Here is a 21,420-nt window from a genome sequence, read left to right as displayed (position 1 = left end):
TGACGTTCTTGCATGTAAAATCTATAATCTTCTCCAGAATTCTTAAAATAGCACAGTAAGACTCATTGTGTTTTCTTCCCCCTGTTTCAGCCTCCACGACAACCTCTTCAGTTACAACAAGTAAGTCTTAATAAAGAAGTTGGGGAGGGGGCCACAGTTGAGTTGTAGAGCACTGAGCACATACTTTGCATGCATAAAGTCAAGTGTCAGGTTCAATCTCTGGCTGGAGCCATTGCCAGTCATAGTAAACCATACTGGGCAAGATGCACTAATTGTGTGACTCAGTATAGGGCAAATTCAGATGTTCATATGCAACCTCTCAGTGCTCTGACACTGTTGGTAAAGTGGCAAAGCAAAAGGGAAGAAGAAGAACAATGAAATATCTGGGTAAGAAAGGGATAGGCATTTATGCTTAATTATCTCCTTAAGGCGCATTCCTATGGAGATGGACAGTCACCTCTGACTTCCTCTGACATCGGAGGCAACTGCCTGAAGCATGGAGGACAGGATTCCGTCTGTGCTCTGGCTGCCCTGCAGTTTGCCTTAGACACCCGATTTCGGGTGTCTGAGTGCAGCTTCAGGAAGGGGGCAGGAACAGGGCTGGAGACTGCATAGGAAGCTGTCTAAAACAGCTTCCATAGTCTCCCCCCCTGACTCTGGCAACACCCCCTTTTCACCCTGTCCATGCTCCATGTTATGAGCACAGACAGGCATGGAGGGGCAGCCACTGTAGTTCTCTCTGCCCCGGGTACAAGGGGGAGAGGGAGGGGGAGAGGAGCACAGTTTCCCAGCTACAAGGTTGTAGCTCTGTCTATGAGCTTGGAGCTGGGAAACAGAAAAATTCTGTCTCTCCCAGATCGATGTTGTCTCGGGGACACAGGTTTGCTGTCTTAGAGACTTTAACAATACACATTTAAAAACAAGGAAAAGGGAATTGAGATCTTGTGTACCAGGTCTTGGGCACTAAACTAAGGAGTCACAGGATAAGAGTGTTATTGTTTCCACTTCTCTAGCTTGGGATATTCTGTGTTCTGGTCTATGGCAAAGGGGCAGGGAGCAGGGTAGATAGTTCCCCACTGATATGATGTGATTTTAAATCGTCATTTAATAGCAGAAAATTGTTCATATGAACCTGTTGTGCATTAAACATAGGAGAACAACTTTCACATTTGTCTTGCAGCTCCATGCATCTGCCAATGGAGTCAATGGTATGATGTCAGTATTCCCAAAGATGAACCAGGAGGTGGTGACTATGAGACATACGATGCAATAAGAAATAAAGGATATGAGTTTTGTGCAGCCCCACTAAAGATATACTGCAGAGCTAAAGATGCACCTGATCAAATGTTGGAAGAGCTGGGACAGAAAGTGGACTGTAATGTTACTTATGGACTCATTTGTAGAAATGATGACCAGGATAAAAGCCTCTGGAACCTCTGCTATAATTATGAGATCAGTGTATTCTGTTGCCCATTTCCATGCTCACCTACAACAGGAGCTACGTCTCCAACCACAACTCCTACCACTACAAAACCAGCTACTACCACCAAACCAACTACTATGATGCCAACTACTATTACCACCATTACCCCCATGCCACCGACCACCACACCAACCATCACTCCTACCACTACTTCTACACCAACTACCACTCCTATTACTACTTCTGCACCATCTACCACCACACCAACTATTTCTTCTAGTACTACTACTACTACAATTACTACAGGCAGCACATCAGGTAATGAATAGGTAGAGAATTCTTGGTATTGGTTTGACATTGTTTTCCATAATTGAGAACATCATTCCATTTATTTATTTATTTATTACATTTTTATACTGCCCCGTAGCTGAACCTCCATGAGCAGTTCACATTTTAAGAAGTCTGAAACATACTGAATGCTGAAATGATATACTATACCTCTACAAGGAGATTTACGTTGCTAAAACAAAATAGTATAATTCACTTAGAAAATGGTATATAACAGAGCATTTGCTCTGTTTAAACTGATTGTTATTTATCGCTTTGCCCACACTGGCAGCTGAAGTGAGCCTGCATAGTTATTTTGAGGAATTATGCATGTTAAGATACTGCTTTGATTAAGGGCCAGTTCCCATATTTATTTTCTTATTCAAGTGAGCAGTCCTGATCTTTTCCTCAGGAACTTGCTCAAATGGGCAACCAATATGTGATTTGGCAATCTTGGATGTGGCTTCAGTAACATCAATGATTGCTTAGCTGTGTTTGCCTGGATCAGACACTCCATGGGTCCTTGTGAATGTATACCCTCAGAAGCCCAGGAATGCTCATGTGTGCAAGAAAAAGATGCTATTAGCCAACTGTATGGCAAAATTCATATAGCAGGGATTTAACATCAGGTCTCAGGGAACAATTGCTGAATATTTTACCTTGACCTAGAATCACATGTGGAAATTCAGCCTGCAACAATGTGTTTAACTTAGAAATTGGGAAATAATTACACTGACATTTTTCTCCCTTTTTCCCTCTTGTGATAATTTTACCGCCAATGACAACAGGCACCCCAACAAGTAAGTACAAAAGCAAAAGATGCATTGTAACTTAAAGCATGCTGTCTGTGTGTTGGGGGTGGGGTCAGGTGAAGGAAGCAAGTCAGAAATTTATTTATTTATTTATTTATTCATTCATTTCATTTCATTTGATTTCTATACCGCCAATAGCCGAAGCTCTCTGGGCAGTTCACAAAAATTAAAACCAAATGGCACACAATAAAACAATTTAAAATATATAGAACACTAAAACCACAATTATAACAATGGGGGAGGAAGGCTACGTTGAGAGTGGTAGCTGACTGAACTAGAGGGAAGCAATGTTCTGCTATATCCTCCATGTTGGTGCTGAGGAATTTTAGAGACAACTGAGAGAGTGTTTTGCTTGCCATGTATAACTCTTGAAGCAAAGAGACAATACTCCAGATTTACTGTGTGTGGTATCCTCAGAATGTATGTATTCAGTGAAAGTCGATGGGTGTATATGTCCAGGGAACATCAGCCTATGTGCTGATGTGCAGCCAGGCGTAGGCTGACTAAGGTTTATTCCACTCTATGCAATTGGTGAAGCAGGCCATCGCCTACAAAAGCTCTTGCCATAAGAAACCAACAGGCCCCCAAGATGCCACAGCATTATTGTTTTGGCAACCCTGAAGATATTGCTGTCAATGAGAACACTTATGAAGTAGCCTGCATGTTTCTCTAAATTTATGTATGCCATAGTGGCGAGGTTTGCACCAGGAAACTTCTGTGCACTTTCAGAGGTTGCGATAGGGATGAGGTGTGTGGGAAAATCTGGCTGAGCAGTGCTGATGCCACAGAGGCTGATTGGCCTTGATGCCAGAAACTGAAAGGCAGAGCGAGCGGTGCTGCAGAATAAGTGGATCAGAGTCAGGGTCTCAGAGCAAGGAATGGATCGAAGTTTCAAGTGCAGAAAGCACCTTGCTTTGAGAAATTTGTATCCATTATTTCTAAACAAAGTGATGGAATGGAAAAGGGTCCATCACAAAAGAAACCTGATCAATTCCAGTTCGACATCTGGTGGAATCCATGGTATTCCTGAGCACGTGTTCCAATATGCACTGAGATGATTAATGCTGAAGCAATGTTCAGAACTCACCTAATTCCAGCTAGGGTTGTCTGTCATGGGGAAATCTGGCCCTTTGGGGGCCTGACCGATCCTCGCAACAGACCTGGCTCGGCTTGTGTTAGCAAGGCGAGCCATGCGGCAGTCCCCAAAACCACCAAACTTGACCAGTGGGGGGTGGGTTGCACAAAATTGTGGGCGGATTTGCACAAAATGGGGGCATTAATAGTGCAATTTGCACAAAATGGCAGCCATAAATGGTCTAATTTGTGTAAATGAGACCATTGATGGTCGCCATTTTATGCAATTTGCTCTATTTGTGGCCACCATTTTGCACAAATCACGATTTGGACAACCCTGCCGGAAAAATCCAGGAGTTGGCCCGATACGTCATGTACCAAGTCAGCTTCACAGATGATCGACTCTGAGTCCAGGGGGCTGAGTCGGCAAAACCTGTCTGAGCTCCACCCCCCAACCGGATTCCTCCGACATACCTAATTCCAATTTAGTACATTTTTAACACTGTTTCACAGCTTGAGCAATGATTGCGTATGATACTGCTTTCAAAACCATCTGTGGAACTATTGCATTATTTCTATCATTTTCTTGCAGCACCTTGCCTTGATACTGAAATATGCGAGTGGTCGGAGTGGATTGATGTGAGTTATCCACACTATGGGCCTCAATATGGTGACTATGAAACCTATGATAACATCAGGGCGCACAACATAGAGATCTGTCTGAGGCCCGAAAACATATCTTGCCGAGCAGAGAAGTTTCCTGACCAATCCATCGAGGATCTGGGACAAAAAGTGACATGTGATGTTTCGATTGGGCTTATTTGTAACAACAAAGATCAGCTGCCTGGGCCTGCCATGCCTGCACCTCTTTGTCTGAACTATCAGATCCGTGTATACTGCTGCAGATGTCCAGAAATAAGATCTACCACCACAACACCAGCTACTACCTCCGCACCAGTTACCACCACTCCAACTACTACTTCCACTTCTACCTCTGCTACACCTACCAGTACGCCAACCACCACTATATCAACTCCTCCTCCTACCACTACTTCCAAAACACCTACAACTACACCAGCTACTACTACTACTCCACCACCTACCACCACGCCAACTGTGCCAACTACTACTCCAACCACAGTTACTACAGAATCCACTCTAGGTAACGAATACATTGTTTAATGCTGCAATGCCATAGTATTCTGCAAAAAGTGACTGAGATTATTAATTCTCAATAATACAGTTCCCTTAGAAAAGAGCAGAATAGTTGCTGACCATTTATTTTAATTAAATTCAGCCATGATTAATTAATTTATATTTTTTCTTTCATTGGCTGCTGAAATCACTTGATTACTTAGTTTTAGCAATCATGAATGATATAAATATATTGATTTGACTCATTGTCAGTTCACATAATATATACTTTGCTCCAAGAGTGGGCCTGACCTTCTCCTTGCAGGACCTGCTCACATGGGGGAAAGCATACTGCAGGTGATCCTGTAACATCAACAATTGCCTTAGCGCTTTTCTTTTTAGGTTCTACAATCACTGATGCTATAAAGTTGGCTGGGTCAGGCATTACATTTGTCTTTGTGAGCATGCACCTCTGAAGGGTTCTGTTACATGGGGGGAATGTGCAAACCTACAGCATGCTCCTCGTGGCTACAATATGGCCTATATGATTGGTTTGCAACTCCTTCTAAATGAGTATTTAATGTATGGACCCTAAGGAGTGGAATGAAAAGTAGGGCTGTGCACCGCTTCAGTCTGAAGCCTGAATAACGAGTCGAAGCAGGCTGTTTTGAAGGTGCCTCCGTGTGGTATGAGGTGGAGCAGAAATAGCAACAAAGCACCCCAGAGCAAAGCAGCGTGCATACGAAGTGCCTCATCCAACTTGGTGATTCGTTCTGAGCAACCCAGACAGCCTGGCACCAAAAGTATCAACGCCAGAAAGTTCAGCAAAGGGTTGAAGAGGAGGAGGAGGAATTGAGGAGGGAGCTTTGGCACATGGAAACTCTAGTTGCCAAATCAGGGCTGAACGTAACCCAGCAATCTGCAATCAGAGGCAGGGGTGGAGGAGGGGGGAAGATTAGGGATGGCGGAGAATTTCTCCCCGAAACTTCGGGGGGCCGAGCGCCAACGTGTTCGGCCCCCCGAACAAGTTTCGGGGAGAAATCCTCCGCACCCCCCCGCCCCCCGCACCCCCCACGGGACGGGACTTACCTTCCCTAAATGTCCCTCCCGGCGGCGGGTCCGGCTGGCGGTTCGTCCGGTGTTCAAGCGGGGCGGGAGCGGCAGCCGGTCTTTCGACCGGCTGCCGCCCCCGCCATTGCAATGAAAGGAAAAAAAAAAAACGTCCCCTGATAGGCTACGTGACGATTCACGTAGCCTATCACGGCTAGATTTGCAAAGTCAGCCGTGATAGGCTACGTGAATCGTCACGTAGCCTATCACGGGTGACTTTAAAAAAAAAAAGTGTGTACGGATAATGGCGGCCCCCATAGGGAGCCGCCATTCCCCTTCCTTATTTGGTCGCTGTAATCTACGTCAATGTTTACGTAGACTATGGAGAAAATAAGGGCAACGCTATTTGCGTTGCCCTTATTTTCGCCACAGTCTACGTAAACATTGACGTAGACTACAGCAACTAAATAAGGAACGCGAATGGCGGCTCCCTATGGGGGCCGCCATTCGCGTACGCGCTTTTTTTTTTTAAAGTCACCCGTGATAGGCTACGTGACGATTCACGTAGCCTATCACGGCTGACTTTCCAGATCTAGCCGTGATAGGCTACGTGAATCATCACGTAGCCTATCAGGGGACGTTGTTTTGTTTTTTTTTTTTACTTTCGTGTTCGCGGCCGGGCGAGGCGGGAAGCCTCCTCCCCGGCCTGAATTTCGGCCGGGCGAGGCGGGAAGCCCCCCCCCTGGCCTGAACTTCGCGGGGGGAGCAGCGAAGCGCTCCCCCCCACCGCGAACAAGCTCCGAGAAAAGGTAAGTGACTTTCGTCCACCCCTAGGGAAGATTGAATAACTGGAGAAGAATGGCTGCATTTCAGAGACAGAGATCATTCTGGTGGTGTTACTTGGGGATATGAGAAGTGACAAAGCACCCCCAGCCCCTGCTCTGCTTGCCTGTTCCTCCGCCACCACTGCAATCTCCATGTTCGTAAAAAACATGGCAATTGGAAGTCTATGTGCACATAGACTTATACGCGAAAAGCACTGTGAATCACCCAGGTAGGAGGGGGAGGTGAGGCACACGTCCCTGCAGCTCACTAGCTGTCTCCTCCTCATGAGCAGGAGACAGCTAGCAGTCCTTGGGGGTGTTTCCACCAGTGATTTACCCCTTCAATTGACAAGGCACAGTGTCCCTTTGTTATAGAGATCCTGAGGGTTAAAATGGGGCTGGTTTCTGTCTTTGTGTGAGAAGAAAGTAAAACAAGGCTCCATGAAATCACAAAGGGATCCCCAGGATTTCATATGAGTTTTAAAGGGGAGACTCCCCAGACCACCATTCAATCACAGAGCACAACTGCCTCCATGGACTGAAGCAGAAAAATCGTGGATCTGCCTCTCATGGGCACAGCCATGGCACAAAAACAGGGATCCGAGGCAGGGATCCTCTTGATTTCTTATGATTTTTTTCTCACCATTTGAGGTGAAGCAGCTGATCTGGGATCTGCTGGGAAGCAGCAGATCTGGGATTCTTAGTGTGCATACTTGGACAAAGATGAGTTCTGCGGGCAGCGGGGACCGAATGGAAAAATTCAGAAGATTCATATTGAATATGGCATCTTATCCATGGCTGTATAACATTATGGTGCACAGCCCTAATTAAAAGGGCAGAAAGGTTTTGAAATGGTGTGTCCGTGTGCTGCTTGGGAATGACCTGTCCCCTTAGATGCGCATAGTTCTCAGAGCTGACTGCATACAGAAGGAGGTATCCGCAGGACTGGATGGCATTTTTTTCCTGCCATCCCTCCCTTTTTGCAGCTGACCTTCAGATGTCAATGTGAATTGATTGTTCATTCCCCACTGTATTTACCCAAGCCTTGTATATTATTTATTTAATTACACACTTCAGTGTAAAACAAATTGCTTGTCTCTTTTCAAATGCTATCAGATATTTTTCTTTTCCTACTTGGTTCCTTGTGTTGCTGGACTCTAGGTTTGCTACTTAAATTTTTTTTAAAAGAAAAACAATAGAAAACTACTGCAGACCACTTTGCATAACAATCAGATAACATATATCAATATGATTAATTTACAAAAATGATGGATGATTTTACTGATTGCATCTTCTTTCTTTCTTTTTTTCTGTGAATGATTTTCATCACCAACGAAAGTGACAACAAGTGAGTATGGATTTAGAAGAAACCTTTAGTGCGAGTCTTCATTTGTAATCAACAAGCACTTGAATAATGTGGCGTTTGTCAAGTTTTGTGTTTTCAATCAGAGAAGCCGATGTCTTGTGGGAGTAGAAAAGTTTCAGGGCCCTCTAGCTGACTAGCACGGTCATAGAATAGAATAGAAAACTGTTGTTGGATTGTACAACTTCATTTGTCATACTTTTAAACCACCTAATAACCAGATTTATCTGGGTGGTGTACAGTAAATGAAAAGCATAATAGAAACATGAAAACAAAAAATCGAAAGAGAGCAGTATAAAATCAAGATAAAACCAACAGCAGAGGATAAAAGCATTCCAGCACATAACATCTGATTCAAACCAGCAGTAAAGAAAGTGATAAAAGCACTAAAAATAAGGTCTTACGGAAAGACCCATAAAGTCAGTGCCAGGTGACCTGCTGTGTGGGGAGCATTCCACAATGAGAGTGCCACCACTGAAAAGGCTCTCTTTCTCATAGCCACCCACCAACTTAAGAGAGCTACAATTATTATTCCCTCTGACATAGGTGCATTCTCCACATATATAGATATGTATACAGAGAGAGAGAGAGATTGGTGTAAAGTGGCACAACAGCACAGCAACAAGGAAGCTCTGGATACATTGAGGGTGCAGTCCATCTTAAGGTCAAATGTATATCTTTTTATATATTCTGTCTTTCGTCTGTGTGTGTGTGTGTGTGTGTGTGTATTTGGAGAAGCACTCAAGATGTGATGCCCCTACCAGAGGCTGGACATGAAGGAATCTATCTAGGCATACTTATACTACTTCATCTGCTGTTTGTGTGAACTAGGCTTGAGACAGTAAGCACAGTCACATGAGAAGTCTCAGGATATGTCTGTATCAGTGTTGAAGCACATTTATTTCTCATTTCATTTCATTTTGACCATTATGGGTAGTAACATGGCATGCTTTCCATAAATACTCACTTCCTACACTCAGGATTGTGCCTTGACTTTTCCCAAAAAAAAGAAAAAAAGAAAAAGAAAAAAAAGTATATTTCTACCCAGTGCCCACATTTGTAATTTCGGGGCAGAGCACAAAGGGTGGAAGAGACATATCCATGGGGTTATGACATCCTTCCCCAACCTCGTGACCTTGAGAGGGGTTGACTTGCAACTCCAAACCTTCAGTCAGCAGCACAGCCATGCTGGGGAAAATGGATTGTGAAGTAGCCAGGGCTCTTCAAAGTCAGAACAAGTGCTCTTCTTGTGCAACGTAAGCTCCATTTAAAAAAAATAAACGTGGGGCGGGGAGAAGCCTCCAATAATAAAGGAAGAAGGCCGGGCTAATAAGTATTGGGGATGATGGACCTCCTGAGGTATTTGCTGTTAGTCTTAAGAACCATCACAACCAGAAATGACCTGCTTCAGACAGCAACTGGAGGGAGGAGGATGCTTAAAGAAAGAAAGTGGCATTTTCAGAGATCAGTTTAGTTTCTCCCCAGCCTACATTCCCGTTTTCTTTTTTTAAATGGAATTTTATTCTAATTTTAAAAATTAATATTGGGGTAAAAAGATAGTTTCCGGTTGAAAGGTGATGATGTGCTCAAAAGACATTGGTCATACGAATATCAACTTCTGTAATCGATTTTGGTCAAGTTATAAATTTGCATTATTGGCCTACAAATGAATGTGCATGATGGCCTGCTGTATCTGAATGCACTGCAGCAAGGAAGGTGGACTGTTTTTGGCCTGGGGGTAGAAATTCAATTTGGGAAGGATCTTGGGGGCTGCATTCCAAAAGCAGGCAGGGCTAAATGCCCAGGGAGAGGGCCCAAGGAGAGGGTGGGCAACGCAAGATGTAGTTCAAGCAGTTTGGACATTTCCCCACCAAGCATACAAAGGACAGCTCAATTCTAGGCACATCTACTCAGGAGCAAGCGCAAGTGGAACACCTGTCAGGCATACAATGCGCAATGCATTCTTCTCAAGACTAAGCCACAGAAACAGACTTTTATAATAGAAGCCCCCGGTTTCTACAGCTTCCCCGAAAAGGGCTGGTTGAAAGGTCTTGCTCCTGAAATACCTTGCAGGTATTAGGTTTAAGTGCCTTTAAAGCTCCTCTTACCTCTGAACCGAGATCGTCAGTATGATGGGCTTCCCTGTGCTGTGCGCTGCAGAAAGACTGTGTTTCCTCAGCCCTCCACAGGGCAATCCCAGCTCTTACCTCCAGTCCGTGATCAGAGAGAAGAGTGGGATTTTCCTGTACAGGGCCGGAGGTGCAAGGGGCGGGGCCTCCAGAGGACGCTCGTGGGCTGGCTTGGGGTCTGGCCAGGAGGAAGAAGCTTCCCCATTCCCGCATGACAGGTTTCAGGTTCAAAATCTGAAGCATTTTCAGGCCCAAACCTATGCATGCTGGCTGGGGGTTGTAGGACTTCTTTTTCCCGAAATATGCATAGGATTGCACCCTTAATAACGAAAAGTAGAGTTCATAGGCTTGGAAATATCAGAACACACCCTTCATTATAGTCTGTTTGCCTCATAGGTGAGTCAATGTACAACACCAGTGTTTTATAGTCCACTGCATTTACTTGTGTTCTTTGAAAATGAGCTTCCTGTTTATCTTGCAGCTGCCTGCACCATGTGCTACTGGTCTCCGTGGATTAGTGTGAGTAAACCAAACTACAACGACAAGGATGGTGGTGACAACGAAACCTATGTGAAAATCAGAGAGGAGGGCATAGATATCTGTACACAACCATCAAACATTTCATGCAGAGCCAAAGATTTCCCTTCCTTCCCCCTTGAAGAACTGGGGCAAACGCTGACCTGCGATGTTTCCTCAGGACTACTCTGTAAAAACAAGGACCAAGTCCCGGGAGGTGTGGCGACAATGTGTCTCGATTACGAAATTAGCGTTTATTGCTGTGTGCTGTGTTTCACCACGACAACAGTTAGCCCTACAACACCAGTCTCAACTCCTACAGTTCCTCCTAATATTCACACCGCAACTACAGCTAAGACTACAACAATACCTTGCACCACTGAAGAAGTAGAAGGTCAGTAGAGTAATCGATGAAGTCCCAAGCAACAATATGGTCGACATGTAAAGTTTGGTTTATAATTGCATTCCTGAAAGTACGTGGGGCAACCTTTTGGGACTGCATTTCCTCATTCTTGTTTTAAAAACCCATGCGGCTAGACAAGGGCTGAAAATGTATATGTTCTCTGAAACTGTAATGCTGGTATTGTCCCAGCTAAACATTGGTGTGAATATAGTTCTAATTCCCATCATCACCCTCAAAAGTATCCATCTGTAACTGTTACTTGGATTATGCATTTGCATTTCTGTGAGGCATAATTTTTGTAACACGTGTCATTTCAGCCCCATTCCTGCCTCTTTTCATGAGGGTCATACCAGTCTAGGTGTGACTTCAAAGCTTCCATGCACGTACAGAATTGTGGTCCCTCTGTCCTATTTTAAGAACAGGTTTAAGCTGCTTTCCAAAGACATGGTGTGCTCTATGCCATAGCGTCCCCGCGTCTGTGTAACATTCCTATTTAATCTGCCTTGGAAGGCCGAAGAAATGAAAAACAATTGCCCCTAATCTGGCATGGGAAATCTCTGTGTGGAAGCCAACTCCATGTGCTGGCCTGCTGCTAATGCAGAGCACCCTTAGATGCACATCTGCATCTGCAACAGAGCGACACTGAGCAAGCAGGATGCTGCTTCTGAGAGGGATCAGGATGCACGACCGCGTTCAGGGCCACTGGGTGTGGTGAATGGCTGGTTGTGGTGAATGGCTGGTTGCATGCCGCTCGAGCTGGGTAAGAATCGTTGGGAGGACATTCCCTAAAACAGGGCTCATTCATAAATAATATAAATAGTAAATTCAAGTTAAAATGCTTGGATCACTGGAGATCAACTATAGCCCCAGAGGAACACATTACTATCCCTCCCACCCCTTAATCATGGCTGGCATAAAAGGATAGGCAATGAAATCTCACGAGGCTTGCCCATGAATCAATGGCATCAGTAGGTAAACCTCAGACCATGACATTTTGCTGCCTGAACCAGAAACCAGATGCCCCCCGCAGCCCCCCGCCGCCCTCCATTGAGAAGGGCCAAGACTTTCCAAAGTCTTGCTGTACCATTCAGACAGCAGTTCCTGTCTCCATCTATCTCCACCTCATGGTGCAGGGTGGCTCAGGCCAAGGTATGGGACGGCCAGCCCTGCGTTAGATAATTGTCCTGGGAGCTGTTTTTAGATGTTAACCTCCTGTGGTAAATACATTTGCAGATAAATGTGAGTTGTATACAATGAAGTTATTCGGCCAACTATATTGACAGTAGCATGACATGGAATTATGGCTGCATAAGCCACTACTTTTTCAGCACCAGGTAAGAGTGGATAGGTTTCTGGTGTTAGTTGATTATGCTGAAATAGTATGCACATCTACTTGGGAGTGACGCTGAACCCTGAAAAGGTGTACTGGGAAAGTCTACTTTGGTTTTAGAAGATGCACGTCTGTGTTTCAGCACCCACATTAAAAAGGTGGTGGGAGATTGACTAGGAGCACCGCTTGAGCTGAAGAAAAGCATTTTTTAATCTGCTGTGTTCCAGCAATGAATCCATTAAAGAGCTGAATAGTAGCTTTTCTTCTAATCAGTGTTTTTCACTCCTGCTTTGCAGGGCTTAGCACAACCACCCATACACCAAGAGTCACAACAAAGACTTCAACTACCATGGAGACTCGATCAACGAGCACACCAACAGCGACACTGACACCAACTCCCACGGGGACTACAAGTACAACCACATCAACACCACCACCAACAACAACCACTGGGACTCAGACCCCAGGTTCAACTACATCAACCACCATCACCACTGGAACCCCTCCAACAACCACAACCATGTCAACAACCACCCCTACTGAGACAAGTACAGCCACATCTACAACTACCATGAGTACTACAACCTCCCCAACCACCACCACGGAGACTGTATCCACAACAACAACACTGACACCAACTCCCATGGGGTCTACAAGTACAACCACATCAACACCAACACCACCAACGACCACTGGAACTCAGACTCCAGGTTCAACTACATCAACCACCACCACCACCGGAACCCCTCCAACAACCACAACCATGTCAACCACCCCCCCTACTGAGACAAGTCCAGGCACATCTACAACCACCACAACTATGACAACCTCCCCAACCACCACCACGGGGACTGTATCCACAACAACAGTGACACCGACACCAACTCCCAAAGAGACTACAAGTACAAGCACATCAACAGCAACACCACCACCAACCACTGGAACTCAGACCCCAGGTTTAACTACATCAACTACCATCACCACTGGAACCCCTCCAACAACCACAACCGTGTCAACAACACCCCCCATTGAGACAAGTACAGCCACATCTACAACCACCATGAGAACTACAACCTCCCCAACCACCACCACGGGGACTGTATCCACAACAACAGTGACACCGACACCTACTTCCAAAGAGACTACAAGTACAACCACACCAACACCAACACCACCAACGGCCACTGGGACTCAGACCCCAGGTTCAACTACATCAACCACCACTACCACTGGAACACCTCAAACAACCACAACCGTGTCAACAACACCCCCCATTGAGACAAGTACAGCCACATCTACAACCACCATGAGAACTACAACCTCCCCAACCACCACCACGGAGACTGTATCCACAACAACAGCGACACCGACACCACCAAGTACCACTGGGACTCAGACCCCAGGTTCAACTACATCAACCCCCCCCACCACTGGAACCCCTCCAACAACCACAACCATGTCAACAACCACCCCTACTGAGACAAGTACAGCCACATCTACAACTACCATGACTACTACAACCTCCCCAACCACCACCACGGGGACTGTATCCACAACAGTGACACCGACACCAACTCCCACGGGGACTACAAGTACAACCACATCAACACCACCACCACCAACAACCACTGGGACTCAGACCCCAGGTTCAACTACATCAACCACCATCACCACTGGAACCCCTCCAACAACCACACCCATGTCAACAACCACCCCTACTGAGACAAGTACAGCCACATCTACAACTACCATGAGTACTACAACCTCCCCAACCACCACCACGGAGACTGTATCCACAACAACAACACTGACACCAACTCCCACGGGGTCTACAAGTACGAGCACATCAACACCAACACCACCAACGACCACTGGAACTCAGACCCCAGGTTCAACTACATCAACCACCATCACCACTGCAACCCCTCCAACAACCACAACCATGTCAACAACCCCCCCTACTGAGACAAGTACAGCCACATCTACAACTACCATGACTACTACAACCTCCCCAACCACCACCACGGGGACTGTATCCACAACAATGACACCGACACCAACTCCCAAGGGGTCTACAAGTACAACCACATCAACACCAACACCACCAACAACCACTGGAACTCAGACCCCAGGTTTAACTACATCAACTACCATCACCACTGGAACCCCTCCAACAACCACAACCGTGTCAACCACCCCACCTACTGAGACAAGTACAGCCACATCTACAACCACCATGAATACTACAACCTCCCCAACCACCACCACAGAGACTGTATCCACAACAACAGTGACACTGTCACCAACCCCCACAGGGAGTACAACTGCAACCACAACCGCTTCAACACGAACACCACCTCCACCAAGTACCACTGGGACTCAGACCACAGGTCCAACAACATCGGCCACGCCACTTACCACCACAACAACCATCACTCCTACCACTACCTCTATACCAACTACTACTCCTATAACTGCTTCAGCACCATCTACCACTACGCCAGCTACGACGACTAGTACCACAGGTAATGAATAAATAGTAAAGTCTTGGTATCTGTTTGCATGGGTGACGAGATCACTCCTTTTATTTATTTATTACTTGCCTGTACTGTCAAAATAGCTGAAGCTCTTCGGTTCAAATTCCTAGAAATCCGAAAGATATCAAATGCTAAAATTACATAATATACCCATAAAAGGAGATTTACATTGTGAAACCTAAATAATATACTTCCCTTTGCATGTGGCAAAATAATTGCTACACATTTGTTTTATTTAAACAAGTTTTCATTTATACCTTTGCCCACACTGGCTGCTGAAATGAGCCTGCATAATTATTTTGAGCAATGATGCACGATATTAAGCTATTGCTTTGAGTACGGGCCAAGTCCCGTATTTAATTGTTCATTCAAGTGAGCATTCCTGCCTTTTCCTGAGAAACCTGCTCAAATCAGGAATCAATGTGTGATGCAGGCAATCTCGGATGTGGGTTCAGTAACATCAATGATTGCTAAGCTGTGTTTGCCCGGATCATATATGCCACTTTCCAAGTGTCCTTGTGAGTGTATATCCTCAGAAGCCCAGGAATGCTCAAGTGTACAAGAAATATGTGCTGCTGTAAACTAACCGTACAAGAAGATTCATGTAGCAGGGATTTAACATCAGCCCTCAATTGCAGAATATTTTACCTTGATCATGACCTACACTCAGATATGGAAATTGAACTGAAATAATATGTTTAATATAGAAATGGAAAAATAATTACACTGACATCCCCCCACACGTACACACTTTGCACTGATTTTATCCCCAATGACAACAGTCTACACAAGTAAGTCTTAAGAAAAACGTGTTCTATAAATTAAAGCATGCTGCGTTGTTGCTTTGTTTGAAGAGGTAGGTGAGAAAATATTATCTTTTCCTACTTCGTTCCTTGTGTTGCTGGACTCTAGGTTAGCTACTTAAAACAAAAGAAAAACAATAGAAAACTACTGCAGACCACTTTGCATAACCATCAGATAACATATATTGATATGATTAATTTACGAGAATGTATGATTTTACTGATTGCATCTTCTTTCTTTCTTTTCTGTGAACTACTTTCATCACCAACAAAAGTGACAACAAGTGAGTATGAATTTAGAAGAAACCTTAAACGCGAGTCTTCATTTGAGATCAACAATCATTGGAACAATGTGGAGTTTGTCAAGTTCTGTGCTTTGAAAGAGAGAAGCCGATGTCTTGTGGGAGTAGAAAAGTTTCAGGGCTCTGTAGCTGACTAGCAGTGTCATCGAGTAGAATAGAATACTGTTGTTGGATTCTTGGACTGTACAACTTCATTCATCATACTTTTAAACCACCTAATAACCAGATTCATCTGGGTGGTGTACAATAAATGAAAAGCATAATAGAAACATGAAAACAAAAAAATAGAAAGAGAGCAGTACAAAATCAAGACGAAACCAGCAGCAAAGGATAAAAGCATTCTAGCACATAAAACCATTAAAGTCACCAGTAAAGAAAGTGATAAAAGGACTAAAAACAATTATTGAAATGCCTGGAGAATAAAAAGGTCTTAGGGAAAGATTATAAAGTCAGTGCCGGGTGACCCTCTGTGTGGAGAGCATACCGCAACCAAGGTGCTGCCACTGAAAAGGGCAAGGCTCTCTTTCTCACATTCACTGACCAAACCAAGGCAGGCAGCAGATTGCAAGATGTGAATGCTTCCCCATGAAGGAAATTCAAAAAGAGGATATTGGGGAGAACCGTAGGCTATAATTACTCCCCCAGGCATAGGTGCATTCTCCATATATGGAAAAGCACTCAAGATGTGATGCCCCCACCAGAGGCTGGACCTGAAGCAATCTCTCGAGGCGTGCTTATACTACTTCATCTGCTGTTTGCGTGAACTAGGCTTTAGTCAGTAAGCACATTCACATGAGAAGTCTCAGGTAGGGAAGTCAGAGAATTTCGCCACAAATCTTGGGGAGGTGGTGAAATCGGTGGTGGAATGGTCTGCCCCCCCCCGCCCCCCCCGGGACAGGACTTACCTTGGGTGAATCTTCCTGGCGGCAGCGGCTCCAGCGGCGGTTCGGCGGCGGTTCGGCAGTGGCGGCTGTGGCGGCCGGTCTTCCGACCGGCTGCCGCCACTGCCATTTCCAGTAAAACAAAAACAAAAAACGTGATAGGCTAGGTAAAGATTTACGTAGCCTACCACGGCTGATTTAAAAGAAAAAAAACCCTGCACGTATGCAAAGTGGCGCCCACGGGCGCCGCCATTTGCATTCCTTATTTTGGCACATCTTAGTCTACGTAAACATTTACGTAGACTAAGTCAGCGAAAATAAGGGGAATGCAAATAGCGTAGATTTTTTAAGCTACGCTATTTGCGTTCCCCTTATTTTTGCCGTCTTAGTCTACGTAAATGATTATGTAGACTAAGACGTGCCAAAATAAGGAACGCAAATGGTGGCGCCCATGGGCGCCACCATTTGCATACGTGCATTTTTTTCTTTTAAATCAGCCGTGATAGGCTACGTAAACATTTATGTAGCCTCTTACAGCTGACTGCAGGGACGCAAACGGCGGTGGCTACGGCCGCCGCTATTTGCGGAACCGGCCGGCCAGGATTCGGGGGGGGGGCGGGACAGAGCGCCACCCCTCCACCGCAAATGTCACCCTTCGAAAAGGTAAGTGACTTTCGTACATCCCTAGTCTCATGGTATGTCTGCATCAGTGTCGAATCGCATTTTTTCTCATTTCATTTTGACCATTATGGTACTCATGTGGCATGTTTTCCATAAGTACTTACACCCTAAATGCAAGATTGTGCCTCGACTTCACACACACACACACACACACACACACACTTGCACCAGGGGCCCTCACTTTGGTGCAGAGTGCAAAGGGTGGAAGAGACGCATCCATGGGATTATGACACCCTTCCCAAACGTCGTGATCTCGAGACGGGTTGACTTGCAACTCTCAGCCTTCCCAGTCAGCGTGGCTGGATTGGGGAAGGCTGGATTATGAAGTAGACGGGGCTGTGCAAAATCAGAATGACGATCCTTCTCATGAGCTCAGTTTTAAATAAATAAATAAATAAATAAAGGGGGAAGCCTCTAACAGTAAAGGAAGAAGGGTGGCCACATTCCAAAAGTGGGCAGGGCTTAAAGACCCAGGGAGTGGGGCCATGGACGGGGTGGTGGGTCCAAACAGAATGGGCAAGGCAAGATGTCATTCATGCCAATTTGGACTTTTTCCCACCAAGCATACAAAACACAGCTAATTTCTACGAACATCTACTCAGGAGCAAGCGCAAGTGGAACACCTGTCAGGCATACAGTGCGCAATGCATCATCTCAAGACTAAGCCACAGAAACAGACTTTTATAATACAAGCCCCCGGTTTCTACAGCTTCCCCGAAAAGGGCTGGTTGAAAGGTCTTGCTCTTGAAATACCTTGCAGGTACTAGGTTTCAGTGTCTTTAAAGTAGGGATGTACAAAAATCACTTACCTTTTGTGGATTATGCTGATGGTGTGGGGGGAGGCGTTCTGTCCCTCCCCCCCGGAATCCTCACCGGGGGGGAGGCGCTCCGTTCCTCCCCCCCCAGAATCCTGGCCGTCCGGCTTTGCTCCGCAGCAATTCTGTGGAGCTGCCGGCCGGCTCCGCCAGCAGTCGGACATCCGGCCGCTGGCTAGCAGGGACGCAAATGGTGGTGGCCGTAGCCGCCGCCGTTTGCGTCCCTGCAGTCAGCCGTGATAGGCTACGTAAATCTTTACATAGCTTAGGACGGCTGATTAAAAACAAAAAACACGTGTACGCAAATGGCGGCACCCATGGCCGCCGCCATTTGCGTTCCTTATTTTGGCACGTCTTAGTCTACGTAAACATTTACGTCGACTAAGATGGCGAAAATAAGGGAAACGCAAATAGCGTAGTGTCTACGCTATTTGCGTTCCCCTTATTTTCGCCGTCTTAGTCTATGTAAATGTTTACGTAGACTAAGACGTGCCAAAATAAGGAACGCAAATGGCGGCGCCCATGGGCGCCGCCATTTGTGTACGAGCGTTGTTTTTTTTAATCAGCCGTGATAGGCTACATAAACATTTACGTAGCCTATCATGGTGTTTTTTAAAAATCTAGCCGTGATAGGCTACGTAAATCCTAACGTAGCCTATCACTTTTTCTTTTTTTTTAACTGGAAATGGTGGCGGCGGCAGCCGGTTGGAAGACCGGCCGCCGCCGCCATGACACCGCCGCCGGAGCCGCTGCCAGAGCCACCGCCACCAGGAAGATCTGCCCCAGGTAAGTACCGTCCAGGAGGGGTGGCGGGCCGTTCCGCCACTGATTTTGGGGGTCTGAATGCTCTGGCATTCGGCCTCCCCGAGATCCATGGCGGGACTTTTGTACATCCCTGCTTTAAAGCTCCTCTTACCTCTGAACCGATATCGTCAGTATGATGGGCTTCCCTGTGCTGTGCGCTGCAGAAAGACTGTGTTTCCTCATCCCTCCACAGGGCAATTCCAGCTCTTACCTCCAGTCCGTGATCAGAGAGAAGAGTGGGATTTTCCTGCACAGGGCCGGAGGTGCAAGGGGCGGGGCCTCCAGAGGACGCTCGTGGGCTGGCTTGGGGTCTGGCCAGGAGGAAGAAGCTTCCCCATTCCCGCATGACAGGTTTCAGGTTCAAAATCCGAAGCATTTTCAGGCCCAAACCTATGCATGCTGGCTGGGGGTTGTAGGACTTCTTTTTCCCGAAATATGCATAGGATTGCACCCTTAATAACGAAAAGTAGAGTTCATAGGCTTGGAAATATCAGAACACACCCTTCATTATAGTCTGTTTGCCTCATAGGTGAGTCAATGTACAACACCAGTGTTTTATAGTCCACTGCATTTACTTGTGTTCTTTGAAAATGAGCTTCCTGTTTATCTTGCAGCTGCCTGCACCATGTGCTACTGGTCTCCGTGGATTAGTGTGAGTAAACCAAACTACAACGACAAGGATGGTGGTGACAACGAAACCTATGTGAAAATCAGAGAGGAGGGCATAGATATCTGTACACAACCATCAAACATTTCATGCAGAGCCAAAGATTTCCCTTCCTTCCCCCTTGAAGAACTGGGGCAAACGCTGACCTGCGATGTTTCCTCAGGACTACTCTGTAAAAACAAGGACCAAGTCCCGGGAGGTGTGGCGACAATGTGTCTCGATTACGAAATTAGCGTTTATTGCTGTGTGCCGTGTTTCACCACGACAACAGTTAGCCCTACAACACCAGTCTCGACTCCTGCAGTTCCTCCTAATACTCACACTGCAACTACAGCTAAGACTACAACAATACCTTGCACCACTGAAGAAGTAGAAGGTCAGTAGAGTAATCGATGAAGTCCCAAGCAACAGTATGGTCGACATGTAAAGTTTGGTTTATAATTGCATTCCTGAAAGTACGTGGGGCAACCTTTGAGACTGCATTTCCTCAGTCACGTTTTAAAAACCCATGGGGGATGCTGCTAGACAAGGGCTGAAAATGTATATGTTCTCTGAAACTGTAATGCTGGGTATTGTCCCAGCTAAACATTGGTGTGAATATAGTTCTAATTCCCATCATCACCCTCAAAAGTATCCATCTGTAACTGTTACTTGGATTATGCATTTGCATTTCTGTGAGGCATAATTTTTGTAACACGTGTCATTTCAGCCCCATTCCTGCCTCTTTTCATGAGGGTCATACCAGTCTAGGTGTGACTTCAAAGCTTCCACGCACGTACAGAATTGTGGTCCCTCTGTCCTATTTTAAGAACAGGTTTAAGCTGCTTTCCAAAGACATGGTGTGCTCTATGCCATAGCGTCCCCGCGTCTGTGTAACATTCCTATTTAATCTGCCTTGGAAGGCCGAAGAAATGAAAAACAATTGCCCCTAATCTGGCATGGGAAATCTCTGTGTGGAAGCCAACTCCATGTGCTGGCCTGCTGCTAATGCAGAGCACCCTTAGATGCACATCTGCATCTGCAACAGAGCGACACTGAGCAAGCAGGATGCTGCTTCTGAGAGGGATCAGGATGCACGACCGCGTTCAGGGCCACTGGGTGTGGTGAATGGCTGGTTGTGGTGAATGGCTGGTTGCATGCTGCTCGAGCTGGGTAAGAATCGTTGGGAAGACTTTCCCTAAAACAGGGCTCATTCATAAATAATGTAAATAGTAAATTCAAGTTAAAATGCTTGGATCACTGGAGATCAACTATAGCCCCAGAGGAACACATTACTATCCCTCCCACCCCTTAATCATGGCTGGCATAAAAGGATAGGCAATGAAATCTCACGAGGCTTGCCCATGAATCAATGGTATCAGTAGGTAAACCTCAGACCATGACATTTTGCTGCCTGAACCAGAAACCAGATGCCCCCCGCAGCCCCCCGCCGCCCTCCATTGAGAAGGGCCAAGACTTTCCAAAGTCTTGCTGTACCATTCAGACAGCAGTTCCTGTCTCCATCTATCTCCACCTCATGGTGCAGGGTGGCTCAGGCCAAGGTAT

General features: G+C 45.9%; 1 protein-coding gene across 1 annotated transcript in view; it reads left to right on the top strand.

Moving 5' to 3' along the window:
• MUC2 (mucin 2, oligomeric mucus/gel-forming) overlaps positions 1–21,420 on the top strand; it is a 102,100-nt gene that overhangs the window by 40,325 nt on the left and 40,355 nt on the right. The window contains exons 29-33 of the mRNA XM_084851535.1: positions 1,181–1,741; positions 4,229–4,798; positions 10,618–11,046; positions 12,682–14,910; positions 19,823–20,251. Of these exons, the coding sequence (XP_084707661.1) occupies positions 1,181–1,741; positions 4,229–4,798; positions 10,618–11,046; positions 12,682–14,910; positions 19,823–20,251 (4,218 nt within the window). The remainder of the gene's footprint in view (positions 1–1,180; positions 1,742–4,228; positions 4,799–10,617; positions 11,047–12,681; positions 14,911–19,822; positions 20,252–21,420) is intronic.

Source organism: Heloderma suspectum, chromosome 1 (genome assembly GCF_057233095.1).
Source record: "Heloderma suspectum isolate Gila_16-S chromosome 1, 16-S_ref, whole genome shotgun sequence".
In the NCBI taxonomy this organism is placed as follows: domain Eukaryota; kingdom Metazoa; phylum Chordata; class Lepidosauria; order Squamata; family Helodermatidae; genus Heloderma; species Heloderma suspectum.
The sequence above is the reverse complement of the archived record's forward strand: the minus strand, read 5'-3'. Positions and strand labels throughout refer to the sequence as shown.